This window comes from Sceloporus occidentalis, unplaced genomic scaffold, assembly GCF_023333645.1.
Source record: "Sceloporus occidentalis isolate IW3139 unplaced genomic scaffold, rSceOcc1.0.p SCAF_8, whole genome shotgun sequence".
NCBI lineage: Eukaryota > Metazoa > Chordata > Lepidosauria > Squamata > Phrynosomatidae > Sceloporus > Sceloporus occidentalis.
Window position 1 is genome coordinate 47,048,213 of NW_028316988.1, and position 24,933 is coordinate 47,073,145.

A 24,933-nucleotide genomic window follows, 5' to 3' on the forward strand; every position below is an offset into this window, starting at 1 on the left:
GATCACCCAATGGGTTTCCATGGCTGAGCAGAAATTTGAACCCTGTTCTCCAGAGTGTTAGTCCAATGCCGAAAACACTATACCTTGCTGGCTCTCACTTTATTTGTACTATCAAGGAAAGAGAGAGTTACTTGTGAATGTGTTTTTTTCTGGCTCAGATGCAGATGAGTTGAAAATTTCTGCGACTTATTCTCTCTCACACACCTCCATTTCCTTCTAAAGAAGGCCAATGTAGCAGAACATCCGCTAAATAGTCTCTATAACTGTGTGTAAAATAAAGTTTGTAAAGTTTGTGTGGTGGTTCCTCCTACCAACACCCCTGAATGTATAATATCTGCAATGGTATTTAGGGACGCAGGTAGCTTCTCCATATTCCATATTATTCATGATCAGTTATGTATCTGGGCTAACTCACTGTTTCTTTGACCAGACTATTATAAACTAAGGATGGGCAATTGAGGCTCTGCAGATATCTTTGGCCTACAACTCCCATCGGCCTTAGACTACCAATATTGAAGGATGATGGGAGCTTCATTCCAAAACAATAAAAATCTGAAGTATGACAGTTGCCCACAGTAGGATGAACCTAAATATTTGTGGCATATACACTTTTAAAAATGACTTTCTTAACAAGGAAGGTGCCTATATAGAAGTGCTACATATGAACTGCATTGTTAACCTCCCACCCAGAAAAATATGCATTGAAGCCCATGAATGTATATTAATTTTCCTTATGTGATTTTACAGCAGACTTCCCTAACTTGATTCCCTCTAGATGCAATTGACTATAACTACATGTGGGAACAATTGGTTTAAACACATAATACTACTTTTAAAAAAGCATTTAAAATTACATATATATATATATATATATATATATATATATATATTTAAAACCATGAATACATACTTTAAATTTCCTAACTTAAAAATCATCTAGATCAGGCAGCAGATCCAGCTTGTGGATTTATCTTCCAGCAGCAGGACTTTGTTCAGTCTGTGGCTGTGGGTGAGTGGCTGAAGAAAATGTCTATTGTCTACTGAGTAACAGTTCTCAGCCTAGTTTCAACTGACTGAAGTAAATAGCCCCCAGAGGACCTGAGTGTATAGAAGATGATCCTGCAGGGTCCAGATTGCCAACAGAGGAAAGGGCCAACAAGGAACTCCTTGCCTTAAATCAATGGGAAGGACTCAAAGTTCCCTTTAGAGTACTGTACTTGTGGCATAGTAGACCTTGGTCTATCCTCACAGGAGGTTAATTCAAATATCAGTGTTCTCTTAACTATGGGCTTGGTGTTTAATAAAGCATATTTCAGCACTTTGTCTCCTGTGGGATGTATGGAACAAGATGCTTTTCCCCTCTTACCTGATGTGGATGTGGCAGTAGAGTTGCACATGCGTTTTCTGCAGAGTTTGCATGGAATGTGCTCCAGTGCTCCGTGCACTTGCAGAGTTTGAAAAATACATAGTAATGGCTTGCTACCAGTGAATGGTGTTAAATGTTAGTGTTTCCATTTAAATACTTCTCTTTCACTCTTTGTCTTTCACTCTTTTTCTCCCTCTTTTTCTTTCTCTCTCTCTGCCCTGCTCCAGTGTAAAACGCTGTCTGGCATCTGTGATCACATCATCTCTCTCTCATCAGACTCTCTGGTGTCACAATCAGCTCACCTCGAAGTTGTTCACCTTACCAGCATCATGCCCAGTGAAGGTTTGGTAAGTAGTAGGACGGCAATGCTTCTAAGAGACACAAAAGAGGTTTGACAGGGAGATGGTATGCATGCTCATTTCTTTTCCTCCAGTGTCATCTAGAGATGACATTGTGGGTGAAATTACTCCAGATCTACATCACTGGCTGAGTGGCTGCCATGATTTTCTAAAACACGTACTTGCAACATCTCTGTACTACCCACCCCTAAGGTTGTCTGTGTAGTGCTCAAATAAATATTAAGTCCATGCCATATCAAAATAAAACATAGACATTTTAAAAATCAGAAACCACTAAAACTATCCAATTTATGGCCATATTATACTCTTGAAAACCATTTTGAAATGAAATCAGAGTCAAAGCACTGAAAGGATATATTTTTAAACTTTTAAAAATCCAATTAGGGAAGAAATGCCTCCAGACACGCATGTACAGTATTCCAGCTCCCTATTGCCAGGGCTAAGTTAGTAAAATCTCATTAGTTTCCTGGGCCTTGGAGAGCCAGTTCAGTCACCAATCTGCTTCTGCTCAAGTCCTGGCCTGGACTAAGTTAAACTGATGCATCTAGACCAAATAAAAGCCCAGGGATAGCCACCAGATGAACTACTAAAATCTACCATCTGCACAGGTTGGTTGAGCATTACAAGGTAAGGGGAGATATTCCGTGCAATGAGTAATGATATTTCCCACCTTTTCATACCTTCCAGCTATCCCAGTTTAGTTGGTACAATTTTGATTAATTATCCCATATTTTCAGTTGCTTTTGAAATGTCCCAGTTTCCCTCTCCTCCTCCCACTTTCTGCTCAGCTTATTTCAGCTGCTGCAAACTGAGTTCAAATATTGTTTGCACTCAATAAATTTAGTTGTGGGAGAAGAGAGGGGAAGGCAAGATCTTGCCTTTCCCAATAGGCTGAGCCAAAAACAAACTGCTGTGGCCGCTCTTAGCTTGTGTATTCTTCCCCATTAGTACTTTTTGTCCTCTTGACCATGCTCTGATGTTTCTTGGCCACATGTGCCCCAGCTTCCACCTGTGATATGCTGGAGGGCATGCCTTCTAGGCACCAGATCCCATGTGAGCAGGGAGCTAAATAGGGTCAGTCCTGGTTAATACTTGGATGGGAAACTGTCAATGTGCCATAGACAGAGAAATGAACTGGCAAAACTTTCAGAGTATTCCTTGCATAAGAAAACTTTAGGAAATTCAAGGAGTTACCATAATTCAAGAGGTGACCTGAAGGCATACACACAAACACATGCACACACACCTTTCCTTCCTCCATTGAAACCCTTAGTTTTGCCAGCACTCTTCTCATCTACCAAGAACTGTGTTTAGTTCTATTCACTGAAATAGATCAAATTCTTATCTCTTATCTTCATTTCCTCCTATCTCTCTGTAGTACTATTCCTGTTTATTTCTCTGTTCCATCTCTGGGTGCCTAGATTAATCACATTTCTCTGAACATACATATTTTTACTTCATTTTACAGTTAGCTGCATTGTAATGCAAGTAATATACTCTCATTGTATTGTGTTGTCTGATATAGAAACCAAATATGTTGTCACCTGTCTTGTTGTTATACTGTCCCTGGTACACCACTGAGGGTGCTAATGATGCTTCACAAGGCCCATAACAATAGACTTCAGCAACACAATACCTGATGTGGAAGCAAAGCCGCAGCATTTTTACTCTGCTGCAATTTACAAATTCTGGTGCTCATTTTTACTTGTTCAAGGCAGTAGGCATGGATTGGAATACCTCTGACTTCCAAAGTGAGACACTGCAGACTACTCACACTTTTATGTTTGCAGTGTTCACATTCCCTTAATGACTTTTCCCTGCCTGATCTCTTTAGATATCTTCTCTGTGTTCCCAAAAATTCAAAGCAACACGCATCTAAAAATAAACATGTAAGTCAGTGGCACCCCTAGGGTTGGCGTCACCCAGTGCAATAACTCATGGTGCCACCCCTAAACTTGACACCCTCCCATTCAACACCATACAGTCCTTAGTAATGCTTTTTGTACCAATGCTACTCATAGTTTCCATATGTCACTGCACATAATGGCAATAGTTGTGACAAACAACTAGCAAAATTAAAATTATACATTGAAATTACAGTATTAGATATGCAGCCTACATATATTTACATGTACATAGTTTTGTGTGGTTAAAGTGAAAATTTGGTAAGATGTGATTTCTAGTATATGTGTGTGTGTGTATGTGCGCGTGTGTGTGCGCGCGCACACACACACACATATATATATATATTTCAAAGATTTAAAAATCTGAAGCCTCTCCTTTCTTCTCCCAATGAGTCTCACCTCACTCACAGCTCCGGCATTTTAAAGAAATGCATGCAAATGCCATAGCCAAACTCCCCCCCAGTTGTTTAGGAAGCAATGGTGTCACCTCCTCTTAGCGTGTCACCTGATGTGTCCCCCCAATAATACCCCTGGTTTAGGTCATTGCAATGCTAGAAAATCAGTTAATGGACAAAAGTTTCAGTTGGGGAATGACAAATGATCATATAGGGGGCAATACTCTCATTCATAGCCCCCTGTCACTGTATCTCTGATAAAAGATATCAGTCCAGAAGCAGCTTCAGAATGACCCAACATAGAATAATAATTAATTAAGAAATTAATTAAACCCACATGACACATAATTCTGTGGATGTGTTTGAGTAATGGTGGAATAAGGATGCTTTATGGGCCTCTGGCCAGGGGAACGTACAGCGCGCCTGCGCCATTCGCGGCCTTGAGCATACGCACTCAAACCGCGGGGTGCGCGCGGGGCAGAATGGGCGGTGCGTCCCATTCAATTGTTTCCAATGGGGCTCGAGCATAGGCGGGATTCGCCTTACGCGGAGGGATCCGGAACGGATCCCCCGCGTAAGGCGAGGACGGACTGTCTAACACTAATTCAGGTTTGGCACCTGTGGACAGGTTGGGGGGTATTCACCCCATGCCTGCCTGGAGAACCACACTGGCATGTTTGAGGCACACTGGATGTGATATAATAGCACATTGTGGCTGCCATTTTGGGGGCTCAGAGGGGTTGAATGGCTTGTGGGGCTTTTGGACAGTTCACATCGTTTTATAAAAATGTGGGTTCAAGGGTTTGGGGGAGATCCCAAGGGCTGCATGTGGCTCTTGGACATAGTTTGCCTACAACTGTACTAAAGATAATGATTTGGGGATTAAACAGTTGAGTAGGCCAATTGTGGCGCAGTGGTTAAATGCCGGTCCTGCAGCCACAAGGTTGTGAGTTTGATCCCAGGGCTCCAAGGTTGACTCAGCCTTCCATTCTTTCGTAAGTCAATAAAATGAGTACCCAGCTTGTTGGGGAAAATTCACTTACAGACTGTAAATCGGATGTGCTGAATTCACTGATAAGCAGTATAGAAATGTAAATGCTAGACCAAACACTTAGCTCCTGCAGGTAGCTATTGGCAGCCCCATTGCCCTGGCATGGCCCAGTGGTATCCTCTTCTCATGATCTCTTGAACTGGTCAGCAGAGCATAGGAACCTGTTGCTTAACATGTGTCATGATACACCACAGTGCCTGCTTTGGGACACAGTAGCACTGCTTTGGGACACAAATGGTAGATTCTTATAGCCCTCCATTCCCAACCAATAAGCCCACAGCAAGGAAGGCCTTGCAGTGTGTAAGAAAAGGACTACAATAATCTACCAAAGGCTCCTCAGTCATAGTACTAGCCCTGAGGCCAAGCAAGCATCCCAAGTAAGAATTTACCACTTTGTTTTCTCTATACAGTGGGCCCTTGGTATCCACTGGGGTTTTGTTCCAGGATCCTCCATCAATATAAAAATCCATGAATGCTCAAGTCTCATGAAATACAATGGCATAGTAAAGTGATGTCCCTTATATAAAATGGCAAAATCAAGGTTTGCTTTTTGGAATATATATATATATATATATATATATATATATATATGCACACACACAGAGACACACACATATATATCAACAGCAACAACGATAATTTATTTCGGTCATTGACCAGTATAAAAATAAAAATACATATATAATATTTTCAAGCCGTAGATGGTTGAATAAAGAATACATGGATATAGAGGGCCAATTATAGTATTCTAATAGCAGATGTGTTCTTCGGACTTGTAGCTGTCCCTGTTTTTATAGGAGAGAATTTAATCCTTTCTAGGAAAAATTGGAATGCTTTTAACTTCCAGAAGAAAGCCATCCTAGTGAAGAACAAAGAGATGTATTAGAAGGAAAAGCAGAGCATTGGCAAAGGACTTTGGCATGCTGCATTACAGAAACTGTAGCCCGAAGAGAAGGATTTATAACAACCAGGGACCTACATTAGTTTTGCTTGTGCTCTCAAGGCTACAGGGAATTTTGAGAGGAATTTCTGTCACATTGGATGAAATAAATCAGAATGACGGTCCTCAGCTTAAATCGGAGAACATGATGGTCCTTATTTACCACACTTTCCACATGCTCTCTCTCAAGAAATATTGCTAGTCCTTTTCTCTTGAATCAAAAATCTTCAGACGTTTGGTCCTTCCTTCCTTCCTTCCTTCCTTCCTTCCTTCCTTCCTTCCTTCCTTCCTTCTCAATATCTATACCCCATCCTATATCACAGGACCTCAAGCAAAATTCATATAAAGCAGGTATAAGCAAAATTGATATAGGCATAAAAGTTGTTGAAAGACATTAAGAACATTGGATAACCTTGGGCAAGTCACACACTCTTAGTCCCAGAAAATCCTGTAGTAGGGTCACCAAGGTTTCCATAAATCAGAAATGACTTGAAGACACAACAACAACAACAACAACCGAAAAATTAAAATGCAATCCTTCAAAATATGCACTCCTATTTTAAAATTTACCCTGAGAGGGCAAATTTGGAGGAATGAAATCCAGGGGTCGGGGGGGGGGGGGATATTTTTACATCTTATTCATGAATCGTCCAAAACCTGTCCATAGAAGTCAGTGGAGCTGAGGGTAAGAACCCTTGGTTTGGAGGCATTGGCTATATTGCAATTGCACTTCTGAAGGCCAGAGCTAGTTATTGAGTTACCAGAAAACAGTTCTTGAGTGAGAAATGTTGTGGACTTGTGGGCCACTTTCTGATTAAAAACCTTACTGGGACTCAAAGAAGAGCATGTAGTTTGAGCCTCAGCCATAAATCCTTTCAAGTTTATCATCCAGTAGTGATGGAAAGAATGTTCATAGATAGATAGATAGATAGATAGATAGATAGATAGATAGATAGGCCAAATATTGTGTATTACAAGTGTTAGGAAACCCTGAATGAGAACATCATGAGCTGCTGAGAATTTTGACTCATTCTTCACAAAACTCAGACGTGGGTTATCCATGCGAAATGCAGCATTTGTGTGTCCTTGCACATGTGTGTATGGAACACACAAAAATGCCAAATACTGAGCCACAAAGCGCAAATGTTTCTCAATAAGTCCTGAACCAAGAAAACCGCTGTTTTCAAAGGCATCCTCACAGCAGGAGTCAAAATGCCAAAATTAACCATTGCTTTCCCAAGGGTGAAATTAGCAAAAAAATAAAATAATTTAAAACAACAAAATTACATTTCTAAAGTCCAGTGACTGTTGAGAACCAGCCATGCCTGTTTTGGGACTATTCAGATTTGGTTGGCCATACTGTTCCCTTACCTGCCTTCTCCATCAGTCTTTGGATCTTCTTTTCCCCTTACTTTGCCTCCATTGCTTTCTCTCCCTTAATTTATGGACTTCTATCTTGCCCCTGGATTTTTTTTCCTCCACTGTACACAATTTCCAGCGTCTCTCTTCCTATGCCATATTCCTCTGGATGCTCACATCCATTGTGAAAGCCTTATCTGCAAATGCCTTAACGCTGAAGTGTGAGAAACATGCAGGGCTTATTTCACTTCATTTCCAGCAAAAAAAAAACCCAAACCCCAAAACTGTTGTTAACTCCCTCGCCGCCCCTGGCAAGAACGGCTGCAAGCTGATTCTTGACAGATGAAATTTCCCTGGTGACCAATGGAGACGTCTCTCTTTCAGAACGATGTGCTGTTCCTGCTCCACTTCCTTCAGCGTTTTGTCAATATAGGAGGCAATCAACCAAGTGTCGTTCCTCGACAAACTTCATTTACATTAATGGGATTTGTACTGAAGCTTGGTGGATGGAACCCATAGCTTACAACAGAACAGGTTGCATTGCACAATCAGCAGATAGCAGGGACACCAGCACAATAGTTCAGGAAGGAGCTTTTACAAATGTAGCCCCATCTGCAAAACACCAAATAGAACAATCCCATTTTTATTTTGTTACAGCTAGGCCTCTGGATGTACTGTGAGGTTTTCCCAGCAAGAGGAAAGAGCAAACACCTGATCCAGGTGGAAATGCAAGATTTGCAAGACAGGTTGTGAGACCCAAGTAAAGGGTTATAAGAAATGTATCTTTACTGTCAGAGCTTGCCTGATATTCCGTTAGTGTGTGATGTTGGAACTGTCACAAGGAACAAGGCTTTTACAGTGGTGGCCCTAAAGTTGTGAATATAACAGTACAAATCCCATTAATGTAAATGGAGTTTGCAAAGGAACGACATCACTTGCCAGTAGAAACAACTGCAAGGCATATTTTTCAGCTGGCATTTGGCATCTGGTTAAACCAGCTACTGAATCTGTGGGTGCTGACTTTTCATTGTTATTGTTTGTATTATTGATAGCTTTATCGTGTGTACTATCATAAGCCCCTTTGAACTTGGAGCCTTAAAATGTTTTAAATGACTACAAGTTAAGTCTCCCTTTGTCTGGAATTCCAAAATCCAAAATCATCCACATAGGTGGCTGAGATAGTAACACCATTGCTTTCTGATGGCTCAGTGTACACAAAGATTGTTTCATGCATAAAATTATTACAAAAATTGTGTATAAAATTATCTTCACCCTATGTGTATAAGGTGCATATGAAACATAAATGAATTCCATGTTTAGACTTGGGGCTCATCTCCAAGATATTTCCTTATGTATATACAAATAGTCCAAAAGCTGAAACACTCTAAAATCTGAAACATTTCTGGTCCCAAGCATTTCAGATAAGGGAGACTCTACCTATACTAGCTAACTGCCTTTCATACCATTTTAAAATATGGCAGTTAGAAGGATACCTATTGCCTTATCCATGAACCCAGTGGGCCACAGAGGACATCTGTGGCTCACTTGGGCTGGCTACATGTGTGTGCATTTCAATACTTTGCATGCTAGACAACCTCCTTCACCCAGAGCCTTTTCTGTGTGTTAGGGCCTGAACAGACAAGCCAAAATAAAACTGCTCTGGGTCACTTTGGAGGTATGCTGTTTAAATGACACATGGTTCTTAAGAGGCCAGAAGCTGCACCAAAGCTGTGCTCCAGTGGTTTGAGTATTGGACTGCACCTCTGGACACCAGGGTTTGATTCCCCATTCAGCCATGAAACTCACTTGGTGATTTTGTACAAGTCCCATGCTCTCAACCTCAGTGGAAGGCAATGGCAAGCCACCTCTGATCATGCCAAGAAAACCCCATGATACACACACACACACACACACACACACACACACACACACTGTTCAATAACATTGGGGGCATTAGATGCCCTAAGGAATCGTTTTCAACTTCATTCAGATGACTGCTGTTAGAGAATAAAAGGAAGGAAAGTTCACCCATGTCTTGCAACCATATATTTCATAATGTCATAAAATCACAAGTTCAGCTTTTCAAAATTGCACACCACTTTGCTTCATGAATTGCATAACAACCATCTTACAATCCATAGGTCATAAAAATATATGTGACAAAAAGAACTTAGCTCAGTGGTAGTGCACATGCTTGGCATACAAGAAATGTCCAGTGCAATCCCCGGGAATTCTAGGTAGTGCTTGGAAAGACTCCTGTCTGAAGCACAAGTCAACTTTTGCCTGGCAATGCAAATTAATGTCTTTGTGAGCTACAATGACCTAAGATCTGGTCTCTTATAAGGCAGCATCCTACATTGCTAAAACTGTAGAAAGTAGAACAGTCTTGCAGCTGTTTATGTAGAAGGCAATGATCCCAACTCCAAATGCCTACATTCTGGATTGCTCCTAGATTCCTATCAAACAGCTAGCTTCCTTCCCTTCCCAAAAGCCAGTTACAGGTTATATCAAAACTAAAGTTGAGTTGGCATAACAGGTTATTATGGCAGGTAGTCTTTTTATAATGTATGCATGTACTTTATGAGTCTTTTTATAATGTATGCATAGTGTAGTGGTTTGAATGTCGGACTAAGACACTGGGAGACCAGGGTTTGAATCCCCACTCGGCCATGGAAACTCGCTGGGTGACCCTAAGCAAGTCACACTCTCTCCACCTCAGAAGAAGGCAAAGACAAACCACTCTCTGAACACATCTTGCCAAGAAAACCCAAGATAGGTTCGCCTTAGGGTTTCCATAAGTTGGAAATGACTTGAGGACACACAATGACAACATGTGTGTATGTATTTTAGCATTTATAGCCCCCTTTCTGCAACCACGTCACTTAACACCTGTCAAAAAATAGCAATACGGTGACAAAACCATATAACAGTCTGTGGAAAAATAATCAACAACAACAACAACAACAATAATAATTGAAAATAACTGCAGGCATTTTCCTGGGTCTGAATGGGGAGCTCACCCTGCTGTGACCAGATGTAGCATAAACATAGTTCCTACAAATATACTAACTGTACGTCTACACACTTCCAGTTTTATCATAATGGTAGGGTTTTTATTCATCATCGCTATACATAAGGGACCACCTGGGGTAAACAGCCTACAGCTGTTTTTCCTTTCCTACCCCTCACCTGACAGAAGTAAAAGAAAAACAACTCTGTGCAGGTAATTTGTACAGCCCAGGCTGCCTGTCTTATTAGCCATAATGGGGAATGGTCCCCAAAGCACTGTCATCATGACACAGGTTGCCTTGCAGAAACAATACATTTCCGTTAGTGTCAGGATCTTCTTACCATGAAGGGTAAAGTAGCCCTTTGAGGAACCTCCCTAGCAGTGAGCGTGACAGAAGGCTAAAGGAGATTTGTATACACATGGTATTGCTGGATACGAGAGGGAAGCCAAAACATGCAATATATCAAGCAGGCAGGGTACAGAAATTGTTTTACATTGCAGTGAGGAATAGTTTCTGGCTTCCTCTGAGTCGAGCATCTTGTCTGTCAGATGCCTTGAGCTACAGATGGAAGGACAGAATTTGCTAGGATGTTCTCAAAAGCAACTAGAAGAGCTGAGCTCAGCAATTTTATATACAGCAGGGAGGGGAGAAATATGCCCTGTGGACAACATGCAATCCCTAGGAGTTTTTGTGGCCTTGCCTCCCTACATGTCCCTATATTATGGCAGAGAAGCCTACCTGCACCACAGAAAGCCCCCACAGTTGCTACTGAATTTTTGCAATATCCATTATGACCAGCAGCCATTGATAACTGTATTGTCTACAAATTTGGCCAGTTTATTGACACTACATCTAATGAGAAGAGCTACAGCCTTGATGTAGCCATGATTCCTACTTCATTGGTGTCCATTTTTATTCCATGGTTTAAAGGAGGGATAGGGAACCATTTTCAGCTTGAGGGCCAAACTGAATTTCAATGAATTGCTCAGAGGCCACCTTCTCAAGATGGGAAATGGGATATAGAAGCAAAGGGCCTGGATGAAAACACCAGAATATTACAGACCAAAGTTCTTCTGGACAGAAGATAAGCCTTAGCAGAGACATTCACCTATTTAGAATGGGGGGCACCCCAAAACAAAGGTTGGGGATCCTAAAAATGGTAATATAGTGGAGAGAAGAGTGTAGTAGTCTGAGAGAACCCCCAAAGTCTAGATCTGGTCCCAGGAGGGTTAGATTTGGTCTCAAGGCCTATTATAATGAGTTGTTTCTCTAAAAGAAGGATCAGCCTAAGATGGTCCTGAGGTGGACAAGATAGGACCTTTCATATTCCATATACAAAAAGCAGCTGAGCTGTTGAACATTACTCCAAACTGGCTATGGTGAAGCATTTTCTGCTCCACCTGGAAGCAGCAGATCAGCTTTTTGGAGAATGGGGTTGCCAAAGGGCAGCTCACGTGGCACATGCCACTCTCTGCCCCTCAGAATCTGCAGCTGCCTCCTTCTGTCTAATGGTAGGGCTGACCCTGCCAAAATAGAATATGGAGCCAAAGTTATCTTGTTCCCAAAAAGAAATTATAAAGAAGTGCTTCTATGTATGCCTGAATAGAACAGTTTTATAATGAGATGCTCTGCATCCTTTGTAGAGAAGATGACAGAAGTAGGTTCTGGTGATAAAAATGCTGCTTGTTGTTTAATCTTATTCACTTTTCTGCTCCTTGTTTTGAAGTTCTGTTCCCCCCCACCAGCATCTCTTGCTTTTTCTGTGCAGCGATAATGGCTGGAAACAACACAAGCGAGCTTGTTAGTTTTCTATTTGAGGATCAAGGGAGACAGAATTTCATTTCGGCTCTCTAGTAGATTCAGACATTTTTCCGGGGCTGAGAAAAGAAGCCTGTCAGAAAGCTCCCTGGCAGAATGGTGGTGATGCAGTCATCAATGTTCCACTGTGCCAGTTCTTAGCCATTTCTATCTGAGATGGCCCTACAGTTAAAGCAGATGGGTCACAACCCACCTAGCCCCCAACCCTCCTTCCAAACAGACTGATGAATGTGAAGTGTAGCTAGATCTTGCAGGGGAGAAAGTGGAGATGCAAACTACACCTAGGTGCAAACTGCACATAGGCTGGCATCTTGTTCTTGACTTACACACATAGTAGGTCCCATATATATGTTAGTTAAAATTTAAAACATTACATTCATTCCGACACATTTTCATCCAGGAATTGCAATCAAAAATCTTTGAGTTTCTCTAGTAGGGTATTATTACCTAATAAATGTTATAGTAGGGAGCCAGTGTGGTGTAGCAGTTTGAATGTTGACTCTGGCAACCAGGGTGTGATTCCCCGCTCAACCATGAAACTCACTGTGTGACCTTGGGCAAATCACGTTCTCTCAGCCTCAGGGGAAGGCAATGGCAAACCTTCTTTGAACAAATCATGCCAAGAAAGCCCCATGATTGGTTCACCATTGCTGGGAGGCTTCCCTTACGGTGGGGAGTGTGGCACAGTCCAGATAATGCCAGACCAAAAGCGGCAGCTACCTCCTGCCTCCTTGCCTCCCCAGCCCTGGGACACTAAGCCCAGTGTGAGAGCTATGTCAGTACTATAGTTATTTTGTGGGTTAGGGGGAGCTATGTGGCCATGTTCTGGAAGAGTTTATTCCTGACATTTTGCCTGCATCTGTGGCTGGCATCTTCATAGAAACTGATAGTATGTCAGTACTATTGCTATTACATTCAGTGGTATTCAGCAATTATGGTTTACAAGTAACATTAGTACTGGGGGGAAAACCCATTACTAAGGATTCTGTATGGTCTGGCATGGGGAAAAGGTCCATGGGAATGACATCATGAGTTGCTACACTAGGACACACCAACTCTGGTGATGGGTTAAGGGAGTTATCAGCAGCTTTGGAGAAACCTCAAGGTTTACAGAAATACAAAACATCATTTTGGGGGGGAGGGGACTACAATAGTGGAAGCAATGAAAAACTGCATGAGGTTGGCCAGAGAATGTTGACAATCTATAGGGGTAAATGGGATATATATAGATGCATCCTGAAAAATAGTATAACCTGGTGCTGGATTTCACCTATAAAATGCCATGCTGCCATTTTAATCTTACAGGTACCACTTTCTGTGTACTATTTGCCCCCAGTAGGTAGGGTTGCCCATTCAGGATCATCCTGGGTCCCTAGGTTTCCAGGGCAAAACCTGAGACCTAGCCATGGCACTTAGGTGTGTCATTACATGTTATACATTAAGTACCAACCACAGCTTGCCATTCAAACACACAGGGCCCTACGCAAAGGAGAACATATTTCCCTTTGGAGATGAAGACAGGGGCTGTACTCAGATCAAGGTGAAATGAGGGGATTATTAATGTATTTAAAGGGGCTGTTTAATAAACAAGAGTCTTAGACCCAGATTCTGGGATCTGACGATACCTGTGGGTATTAATTATTCTTGTTTCACTCTTATTTTTCCTTTTCAGGGGATGTATATCAAGTCAACTTATGATGGGCTGCATGTGATCACTGGAACTACTGAAAACGTATGTTTTTATCAGGTTTTTTACATTTTTAATTCTTCTGCCATTACCACGAGTTGAATGTTGCAGCTGTTTGCTGGGTATAGCATCTATGAGCAGAATCCGCAGGGAATATTGCCATTCAGTGGGGCTTAAAGAGATAATATCCCAAGTGAATTGTGCCTCATTGTTATTTATTTTTCTTTGTCTCTTTTGCATAAAATGCAAACAGTTCATAACATAGTATGCCAAGGGATCTTGCAGCATAGTTTTTTTGTGGGTTTTTCGGGTTATGTGGCCATGTTCTGGAAGAGTTTATTCCTGACATTTCACCAGCATCTGTGGCTGGCATCTTCAGCACCTTTGAGACTAACAGTGCACAAGAAGTTATAGCATATGCTTTCATAGAATTGGTCTACTTCCTCAGGTGCATGGTGTGAACTGATGCCCTTTAACAGAAAATTCATACTAACCTATGTGTCAGTATGTAGTATATATATTAGTGTGTAGTATATATATTGGTATATAGTGAACCGTCCACATTCGCTGAGGGTAAGGGCACAGGACCCCCATGAAAGAGGAAAAACTGCAAATAAAAAAACACATTCTTTTTTTACAACCTGAAAAAATACCTCTCTAGGAATCTCTAGGTCCTTCAGTGTGGCTTTTGGCAGAGGTTGACCACAGAGCGATGCTGGAAGACCTAGAGATGAGCGAGAATATATTCATCTAATCTGTGAACAATCAAATCCGCAAAAGTCAAAGCTGCAAATAGGAACAGCTGACTGTACTAGTATATAATGCATGGATGGATAGGTTGGTATAAATATTGTAGGTGCATAAATTGATTTTAGAATTATGTTAGAATCAAAGATAAATATGACACAAGGGATATTACAACAGCATAATTAAATCAACAAGATCTACTAGGGCAGAAATTTGGATTCCAGGTTACCTGTCCAGGGCCCTGAGATTTTACCATAGACCCACATGGGGAAAGAGCCTTTTAAAATTGTGTTCTTCCCCTCACCTTCAACCACATTTTCACTACTGTGGCTGCATTTTAGGTAATCCTGGGGTTTGTAGTTTGTAGTTTGGTGAAGTACTAGAGCTCTCTGGCTCTTTCATAAACTGCAAATCCTAGCATTCCATAGATAGTCATTATGCCAGTTACAGCCAGGGCACTTTTATAATTATGGCATAAAATGGAAGGGAGCACAGAGTCAAGAAGCTCCAGGGTTTGGCAGTAGTGGCTACAGGTCTTTGTGGCTACAGGTTCCAGCACATGCTCAATAGTTTCAGACTCCATCATCAGTTTTGGTCCTCTAGCTATGACCAGAAGCACAATGGAAAATCACTAGATATGCATTGAACAGTTAAATATCTTCAGAAATACTGCAACATAGGCTGAGTCTGCACTGCAGAAATAATGCAGCTTGACACCACTTCAACTGCTATTGCTCAGTGCTAGGGAATTCTGGGATCTGTAGTTTAAGAGAGCCAGCATCATATAGTGGCTTGAGTGTAGGACTATGACTCTGGAGAACAGGGTTTAAATCCTGGCTCGGCCATGAAGGCACACAACAACAACAAATGATATATTTAGCCTTCTCTGTCAGAGAGTTCTGGTGCCACAACAAATCCGAGGATTCCATAGCAATGAGCCATGGCAGTTAAAGCAGTGTCAAACTGCATTATTTCTGCAGTGCAGATGCAGCCAGAGAATGATGTGTTGGAAAAGCATATTGTGATGTCAGCTCAGAGCTGGCGGCTGATGGGATCAGGCCCTCAGTAATGGAGACAAAAAAGAGCATGACGCAAATGGTAAGGCATAGTCCATCCTGGGAGCTCACTTCATAATTCATGAAGCTCCATTTCAGGGAGGAGTTCAGTCTCAACCATGAAATCCTAAGTAAGATGCTGAATTGTGATTGATGAGGAATGTGCTCTCTCTTGCTGTAACATTCATTAAGTATTTTACATCAGTCGCAAATCTTTGTTGCGGGGGGTTCATTCCCCACCCATAAAAGCAATGATAACATGCAAATAGGGCAGAATATGCTCCAACCACATGGCATATATTGGTCAGATTTATTCCCAGAGTATTTTTGTCTGGGCCACTGTACCCCTGCCTAGTCACAACATGATAAATCTGTATATATTTAATTTATATCTATATAAAACCATCATTTTCCCAGCTAGCATTCCCCCCCCCCCCTCTTACAGTTCCACTTATATGGAGAAAGAAAGGACAGGACTCCCATCAAGATGCACTTTATTTTACTGCTATTCTAGAACAGCTCTGCCAGTTTCAGAGATAAGCAACATATGGTCCTCCAAATGCTAGTGGTAAACTTGCAGGCTCTCATCATCATCACAGTCCCCACAATTGCATCCTAAAGATGTAAAAAGCACACAGCTCTGTTGATCCATGTTAAGAAGTTTGAAGGTATTTTGTAAAGAAAGTGGCTCTTAATGGTCCTTACAAGAGTGAACCACTCCGAGATATTTCAGTGGGGTAGATATATACACATACACATCAAATATATGTAATCTATTTTGTACATATACAATGTACTATATATATATTAAATGTTCCAAGTGATTTTTGTTGTTGCATTGCTTGGCCACAGCCACATTGCATTGCTGGTTTTCATCTTTGAAATCATGGGTATGCGAAAAGCCTTGAATGCCTGCGAAAACACTGAAAAGCAACATAGATAATATACACGTTATTTTTAAGAGAGTCGTAAAATAAGCCCACTAAAAATGTCTGAAATCTGCCCTATTAAAATCTGCATTCTGCTCGCTGAATATTACACAAATTGGGCATTCGTGATTTATATATAATGCCTTCTGCTTCCTGTTGTCGCAGGGATGTTGAGACAATTTAATGCCTGCAGTTTGATCTCTGGGAGTCCTGCTCAGTCGTGTGGACTTCGGTGATTTCATCTGACACCCTCTACCTCTCTTTTTTCCTGTCTTTGTAAAGGATTGAAAAATACATGAATCCTTCTTAGTAAACAAGGGAAGACAGACATGTTTCCAACGAATAAATAGGGCTGTTTTCTTTACCCGTTGCCATGATCTGCATTCCTGTGCAACAGCTTCAAATATATCCTTCTTTCAACAAAAACGAAACGATTCTGACTCCTGCCACTGTAGTCTTCTTCTGAACCATCACTTCAAAGTTTCACACTGAACTCTTCAAGGGAGAGAATTGGGAGGAATCTAGCCCTTCCCAGTAAGCTCCAACCAAAGCAAACTGCTGCAGCTTTCCCTAGTTTGTGTGTTCTTCCTCAGGAATAATCTTGACCACACTGTCCTAGTTTTCATCTGTGAAATGTTGGAGGGTATGAACTTGCTCACCTTGCTCCCTAAGCTTTTCTGTGAAAAGCATTTTGCGTTAACTTCCCAGTTGATATGTCTTTGGAATTTATCACCCGGGGACCTATGTGCCACAGTCTCGTTAATGTATTAAAGCGTCTGCATCGCGCAAAAGCGTGCAAATGGTTTTCACACACAGTCAACAATAACATGAAAAGGGTGCATTACCAATGTGGTAAAGAGGGTAGAATGTGCATTTGGTTTTCACACAGATGCGTGAATATCCCGCTCATGGCTTGGAAATGGCAACTTTCACGCATGTGAGTGCCCTGGCTCACCCACATTAACCACGGGAAATTGGGCAACAAGCTCAAAATGGATTATTATCCCACAAATAAACCATGATTAGCTTTCACACTGTAGCAATTGTGCAAATAAAGCCAATTTGTGAATGAAGCAAAAATGAATTCACAATATTTTCCCGTGAATTCCTAAATGCTAGATCATGTCTCTTTCTTATCAGATTAATAGAGGATTGAACATGATGTCACGTGAAAACCAATTGTGCAATTATGTTTAATTCTCACAATAAACACTGGATCCACCCTTTTTAAACTTACAATTTTCCCTGTGTGATAAACTCCTTTATGTAGCTAAATCTCAGAAATCTTTTACTTTGGTTGGATTCAATCTCTTTCCCTCTCAACTGCTTTAGGGAAGAGGTACTGTCCTTGACAGTTTGTCCTTGCAATGACTGGAAGCTGGACTCTATGGAATGTCTTCTCCCCTATAATTTTTACACTGGAGCTCATCAGCAAATGATTGCTCCATTACTGGCCACACTATCAGGAAGATCAGCCCAATTATATGTTAAATATGTGCTGACAGACAAAATCCCATGGGTGCCATTAGTGGTGGCCAGATTTATATCAAAAGCAGTGAGAGCAAGGAAGCAATTAACTCTCTGTTACTGGAAGGATGTTGGACTGGGGGAGTAACCCCACACCGTTTGCTTTCCATTGAAGAGGGATGTTTAAAAACTCTCACTTTGAAGTTTGGCTCTCCTTTGTAGGTCCATTGGGCAAAGCCATAGTGCTGACTACATCATTATACTTTGCTTTCCATCTACAATGAATGTCTGGTTTGTTTGTAGTCTATTGACTGCCATATATAAATAGTTTAGTAAAAGAAAGGAGGAAGAAACAAAGGAAGGAAAAACAGGAGGTATGTTCACTTCAGGGGCAGCATGACAATTGTCTCCAAGAATTATTATAATAATCATTAGTAGTATTAGTACTATTTTATTTTTTTATATCCCATCTTTCGCCCAATATAAGGATTCAAGGTGGCAGAATGAGGAATGGTTTCAGATTTTGATGAGCTCTTCAATGAGATGCCCGTGGCATCAAAAAATGGGCCCACTTTCTCACCATTGTCACCACTGGTTGCTCTTCCTTCTGGGCCCAATCCACCAACCACCCAGAGGGAGAGTACTTCCACCTACTCAGTCTCCTTGCTCTTTTGCTTGCTTGCTCAAAGAGGGCAGAGAAACAAGGCTTTTGAGGGCATACTTATCCAATTTGCAGATGACACCAAATCAGGAGGAGTAGCTAATACTCCAGAGGACAGGATCAAAATTCAAAATGACCTGAATAGATTAGAAAGCTGGGCCAAAACGAAGAAAATGAATGGAGAAATGTAAGATGCACTTAAGTAGAAAAAGTTAAATGCACAGATATAGGATGGGTGGCACTTATCTGAATAAGACTATATGTGAAAGGGATCTAGGAGTCCTAGTAGACGACAAGTTGAACATGCATCAACAGTGTGATGCGGCAGCTAACAAGGCCAATGCAATTTTAGGCTGCATCAATAGAAGTATAGTGTCTAGATCAAGGGAAGTAATAGTACCACTGTATTCTGCTCTGGTCATGCCTCAACTGGAATATTGTGTCCAGCTCTGGGCCCCACAATTCAAAAAGGAACAATGAATGCAAGCTACAAGAAAAGAGATTCCAGCTCAATATTAGGAGTTTTCAATATTAGGATGGAGCAAGCTTGTTTTTTGCTGCTCCAGAGACTAGAACTCTGACAATAAGAACTGGATGGCCATCTGTCAGGGATACTTTGATTGAGAGTTCCTGCATGGCAGAATGGGTTGGACAGGATGGGGTCTCTTCCAGCTCTATGATTCTATGAGGCTCCAGAAGTCAGTGGTATCTTCATTGCAGCAAGTGCCCAACAGTGCCAGTCTCTGAAGCCAGCTTAGAAGGAAACAAATGATGCAGTGTGTTATAAGAAATGTGAGTGCCATTTTGGGTACCATGTTTAGTTGCATTTGGCTAGATCTTTGTTGATGTTAATAGATTATTAAACTCATTTTTTAATTGAGAAGTCACAGCGTACCCTTAGCTCCTAACCATTTTAGCCTTCTTCATCTCTCCCCCTCCCTACTTCCAATATGTAATCTCATTTTGATTGTTATAAAGTTCCATTTCAAATCCTCTGGCTTAATTAAGCATATTTGGGTCAGGGAAATTAAATGGGCTTATAAAATAGTCATATATAATTAAGCATTCCGCGACAGAGCAGTGCTAACTAGAGATGGGAAAGTCCATTTAGTTCAAGCGTTCAACCCTCCACTGCCAAGCCTGATGATGCCCTAGTGTTCAGTGCTATTTTAAAAATGGTTGAAAGTGAAAGCTTTAAAGGCTTTCAGGATGTCAGATAGCAAAGCAAATCCCTTGCTTGACAATAGCCTATGCATTTGGGTTAATCTTAGGGCCCAAACAGACAGGCCAAAATAAAGCTGCTTTGGGTCATTTTGGAGGTATGCTGTTTAAATGATTCATGTGTCTTAAGAGTGAGTCCTAAGGAGTGAAGCACAGCTTTGGCGCAGCTTCTGGCCTCTTAAGATGTGTGTGTCATTTAAACAGCACATCTCCAAAGTGACCCAAAGCAGCTTTATTTTGGCCTTTCTGTTCAGGCCCTAACTTTCTGGTCTGAGCAGCCAGGGAAGGTCTCATCTTCATAAATTTGGGACCAGATCTAGGGGAGATGAGTATGGTCAAGTAGGCCAAAACTTGCATGCATGGTATTCAGACAAGGAAAACTCGGGTCCATCAAATATTTTAAGCTACAGCTTCTCTCAGACCCAGGCAACATGACTACTATTAGGGGGATGGAGAGAACTGTAGACCCAAACAGTAAATCTGGAGGCCCAAGCATTTCTCATTTATTAGTTGCAGTCAATAAAAATAGTATATAATTGTGAACTAGCACGGTGTAGCGTTGAACAAGGACTCCTGGAATCCTTGCTAAGTCATGGAAACTCACTGCATGGTCTTGGGGCAAGTCAGATCTTCTCACATCCTTTCAGAGGGAGGCAATGATAACCCTCCTCTGATCCAAACTTGCCAAGAAAACCCTGTGCTATGGTGATCTTAGGTCACCATAACTCAAAAAGGACTTGAAGACACACAACAACATCATATATTGCCTCAACCTGCCAGTCAAAATGTTCTGCCCCTTGAACCCAGCAAGCCCTGGCTCCACTACAACCCTGATGAGATTTCCCCACTAGTCCAATATCTTTCTGGTTTCAAAAATATGGTTAGGGAAGATCAATAAAGCCATCAGAGTTTGACCAGTCAAGACAGAAAAACCAGTCACATGTACTCCATCCTTCTGAATATTCAGTTTAATATATAAAATAACTACACACAGAAAGAGAGAGAGACACACATATTCTTTGCTGAGAAACGACTGTGTCTTCTTTTCCGCTTAGAAAACACAAGACAATCTCTGAAATGGAGATTCGAAAAAACCGAAATAAGGAAAGCAGCAGGCTTTTAGTGACAATGTCTTAAAGACTTCAAAACAATATATTTTGTGGATTTCTGATTGTTAGAAAATAGAAGGCAGATGATTGCACTATTAGATTGTCTTCACAGATGTCTCTGAAATCTATTTGGAATAAATTATAAGAATTGTTCTAATTCAGCCACAAAGCAGACACACTAATTTTATTGTGATATTTATATTACTTCTTATTCATCACAGTTTGGCATGTTTCTCTTTCTCCCTCTCTTTATCGTTCTCATCTGTTTTCCTCCCTCCCTCCTCTTTTTTCCCCCTATCATTGAGATTGATTCAAAAGATAGGTGGATGGCTATGTATCGGTAAATATAGGCGCCAGTGCCCAATCTACTTGGATATTCTGGGAGTTGGAGTCTCAGAATTAATTTTTCCAAGCTTCATTAACATAGATGAAGATATTAGTGTTGTGGCAGATTGCCACCCCTCCTCCTGAAAACTCTTTACCTCTTTTTCTCTCTATTTCAAACGGAGGTCAAGTAATTCTGAGAAATGTATCTGAATGCAGCACTGCAAAGTATCAAAATGCCCCTTACTTTACCAAAGTGGATAAAATGAGGTGCTCCTCTTTCTTTTCCAAGGTGTGGGACCCTCATCTGAGCTAGTCGGACTTCCCAGTTATATGTGCTTTCCCCAAAGCTCCCTGTGACTTGCCAATTCTATCCTATTCCCTACAGAGTGCCCAAGATAAATGATCAAGGTATGCCAAGATTATTGCCCCAAATGTTCTACCTCCTGCTGAATGCCCAAGGTGTCCCTTAGCTTGTTATTAAAAGGGTCATAAAGATGCACAAAAATCATATTTACAATAGCAAAAACAGCAACATCACTGAGCGTTCAGGCATCTACCAAACCAGAGCACTCAAAAATACCAAGGCTGTCTCTTGGAGCAGATGTGAAATCAGATAAGATGACTAGATTGGGTAGAGCTTCTTAAGCTACCTCATGTGGGGGACTGGCAGTTCTTCCCCCAATGCCCTACATACCCTCCAGCTTTCCCAGTTTTGCAGGAACAGTCCCAATTAATCTTCTCTTGCCCCATTTTTTTTCCTGTTGCTTTTAAAAGGTCCCGGTTTCTTCTCTTCCTGCTGTCCTCCTTTGTCCTCAGCTTACTTCACTTGATGCAAACTGTAAAAGTAGTTTGCACTCATTTAACTCAGAAGGGAGAGGAGAACAATGAGAAGGGAAACTTAGCCTGCATCCACACTGCAGAAATAATCTTGACACCAATTTAACTTCCAAGGCTGAATGCTATGGAATCCTGGGAATTGGAGAACTAAAACTCTGTGGCATCAAAGCCCTCTGGCAGAGAAAGCTAAATGTCTCACATAACTACAATTTCCAGAATTCCATAACATTCAGCCATGGCAATTAAAGTGGTGTCAAACTGGATTGTTTCTGCAGTGCGGATGCAGCCTTAGGCAAAAGCAAACTGCTGCAGCCTCTCCTAGATTATCTGTTCTTCGTCATTAATAACTCTTGACATCTTGACCACACTCTGATGTTGCTTGGCTATTTGCATCCTGGTTTTCACCTATGAAATGTTGGAAGATATCGTATGGTGCCAGGAATTTGTGTTATATCTGTGCCCTTTGGCTACAGTTGGGGACCAGCACCAGTCCATGAACCACCATTTTGCATAGCACTGCATGGCTCTAGCTGGCTTTTCAAGGAGTCAGGGAGTCTGCAGAGCACAGAGAACACACCCACCGCAGCATAGGGAATTAAAGCCTGAAAGCCCCACATGTTTGCACCCTGGGAAATTTCTCACCATTTGCTGCAATGTTTGAATGCAATTTCCTCAAAGGGTCAAAATTAAACAGAGAGAAAATTTAAGCACGATATTAATAGCTTCAGAGAAAACTGCGTAAAAAGAGATGCTGCTAGAAGGAATGAGTGTGCAGAAGGCTGCTGGTGTGGGAGCAAAAAAGACGATTGATCAGCTTAAGAAAGAAATGCATTTTCAACTAACTGACAAAAAACAGCTCAGAGGGGACAGCTTCTGAAGATGTTTCCTTTTGAAGATGGGGTGTTGCTTATAGACTGGCCACATTTCTGTTCACAGTTGCTCAGTGTGCAAATAAACAAAGCAAGAGCCATATGTGAGTATTCCATGCTGCCTGTCCCAAAAGGAATTGACCCTGTGAAACATCGGTTCCTGGGATGTTCAGCTGCTGGGGGCCATAATGCCATTGCTAATGGAAAAGCAGTCATCTCCCTCCCCTCCTGCCAGCTGCAGGGTGTCTGGCCACCGGTGGACTCTAATGGACTCTAATGTTGATGGATTTTAGAACAGTGTTCACTGAAAGCATTTAGGGCTGTGCATACTCTGTGCTAAGCCACTACCTTGCCTCCTTTGCAACAATATCAAATCCCAGGCCAAGAAAAGCCAAATGTTGCAGCCTGAATAAATTATGAACATCAAGCTGATTTGTCAAGGTTTGCTCATTTTGCAGAACTGGTTCCTTGCTCTGTTAGTCATTGCTCCATTCAGCTGTACTATCAAACCATAGTTGGATGTTAAGTGCATAAACAGAGCCAAAGCGAACCAGTTTTTTTTCTTGACGTATTTATTCATAGGCTAGATAGTTATCTCTCTTGGTCTTATCCTTCATATTAAGGACTACTCTGCACCTTCTTTTGCCTTGGCCTTCTCCTAAAAGGAAAGTAATTTTCAACCTGGGGGGAAATGGAGCAGATGATTTACTAGGGGAAATGCAGCACAGAAAAGGTAAAGAGGTAGTGTAGGAATACCTGGCTACTCTAAATGAATTCAAGGCCTGATACAAATGGCAAAAAGCACCATGCTGGGCCGATTTAAGGGCTCCATAGGGCTGGGCATCCATACATGCCCAGTCCTAATAGCAGCGCCCGTGCGCAATCTTGCCACAGCCCTTCCCACACGGGGCACACAACAATGATGCATGGGTTCCGCACACCCAAACAGCACGTGCCAGAAGCGGAAGCATCAAGGCACATGAGTGCCATTATGGCGCTCCTAAAAAGAAGCCATTCTAGGTGGCTTCTTTTTAGAGGGTGCGTTGGTGCTGTGCAGTGCGGTTGGTGCAGCGCCGATGAGGGGTAAAGATAGGCGGCATAGAGCTGTCCGTCTGTATCCCCCCCCAAGTCTCCAGAGATAGATGAACTACATCCAAAAGAACTGGCAGAAGCAATCTCAGAACCACTGACAATAATCTTTGAGAATTGCTGGAGAACAGGAGAGGTCCCAGCAGACTGGAGGAGGGCAAATGTTGTTTCTATCTTCAAACAACTACCGCCCAGTCAGTTTGACATCAATACCAGGAAAGATTCAAGAACAGATCAAGAAACAAGATCATGAAGCTTGTAGGTACACAACAACAGATTTAAATTTAGTTTGCAGGCATAATGGGAAGCCTGCTTAGAACTGCTCAACATGCAAAACATGAAAAGAGTGTGAAAGTCCAAGTTGCTCTGTGTGTACATGTCCCATTAAATAAGCTGCTGGTCTTATGTCTGAATGTTGATTTTTCTTTTCTCAATCTTCTAATGATTGCGCTTTGCACATTTTATAGTTTTTAAGTGCTGCTGTACACTGCCATACAGGTTTGCCCAAACAGATGGCTTTAAGAAAACTTTTAAATAAGTAAGAGTGCAATAAATAATTTAGCTAGAATGTCAAGCTGGATCAGACTTCTGCAACCTGGTGACCTCCAGATGTACCTTCAGCTTCCATAATCTCTAGCCAGCATGGATGGCATGAGACTTGATGAAAGCAGAACTAGATCTTGACTAAGTCTTGTCTTAGATGGACAGACCTAGTAGCATTTTTACTCTATT

At 41.6% G+C, this 24,933-nt stretch overlaps 1 protein-coding gene across 3 annotated transcripts in view; it reads left to right on the plus strand.

Annotated features, from left to right (window-relative positions):
• LOC149308838 (connector enhancer of kinase suppressor of ras 2-like) overlaps positions 1-24,933 on the plus strand; it is a 318,424-nt gene that overhangs the window by 150,408 nt on the left and 143,083 nt on the right. For all 3 annotated transcript variants that reach the window (XM_089536538.1, XM_089536539.1, XM_089536540.1), the window contains exons 6-7: positions 1,594-1,713; positions 13,876-13,935. In XM_089536538.1, the coding sequence (XP_089392664.1) occupies positions 1,594-1,713; positions 13,876-13,935 (180 nt within the window). The remainder of the gene's footprint in view (positions 1-1,593; positions 1,714-13,875; positions 13,936-24,933) is intronic.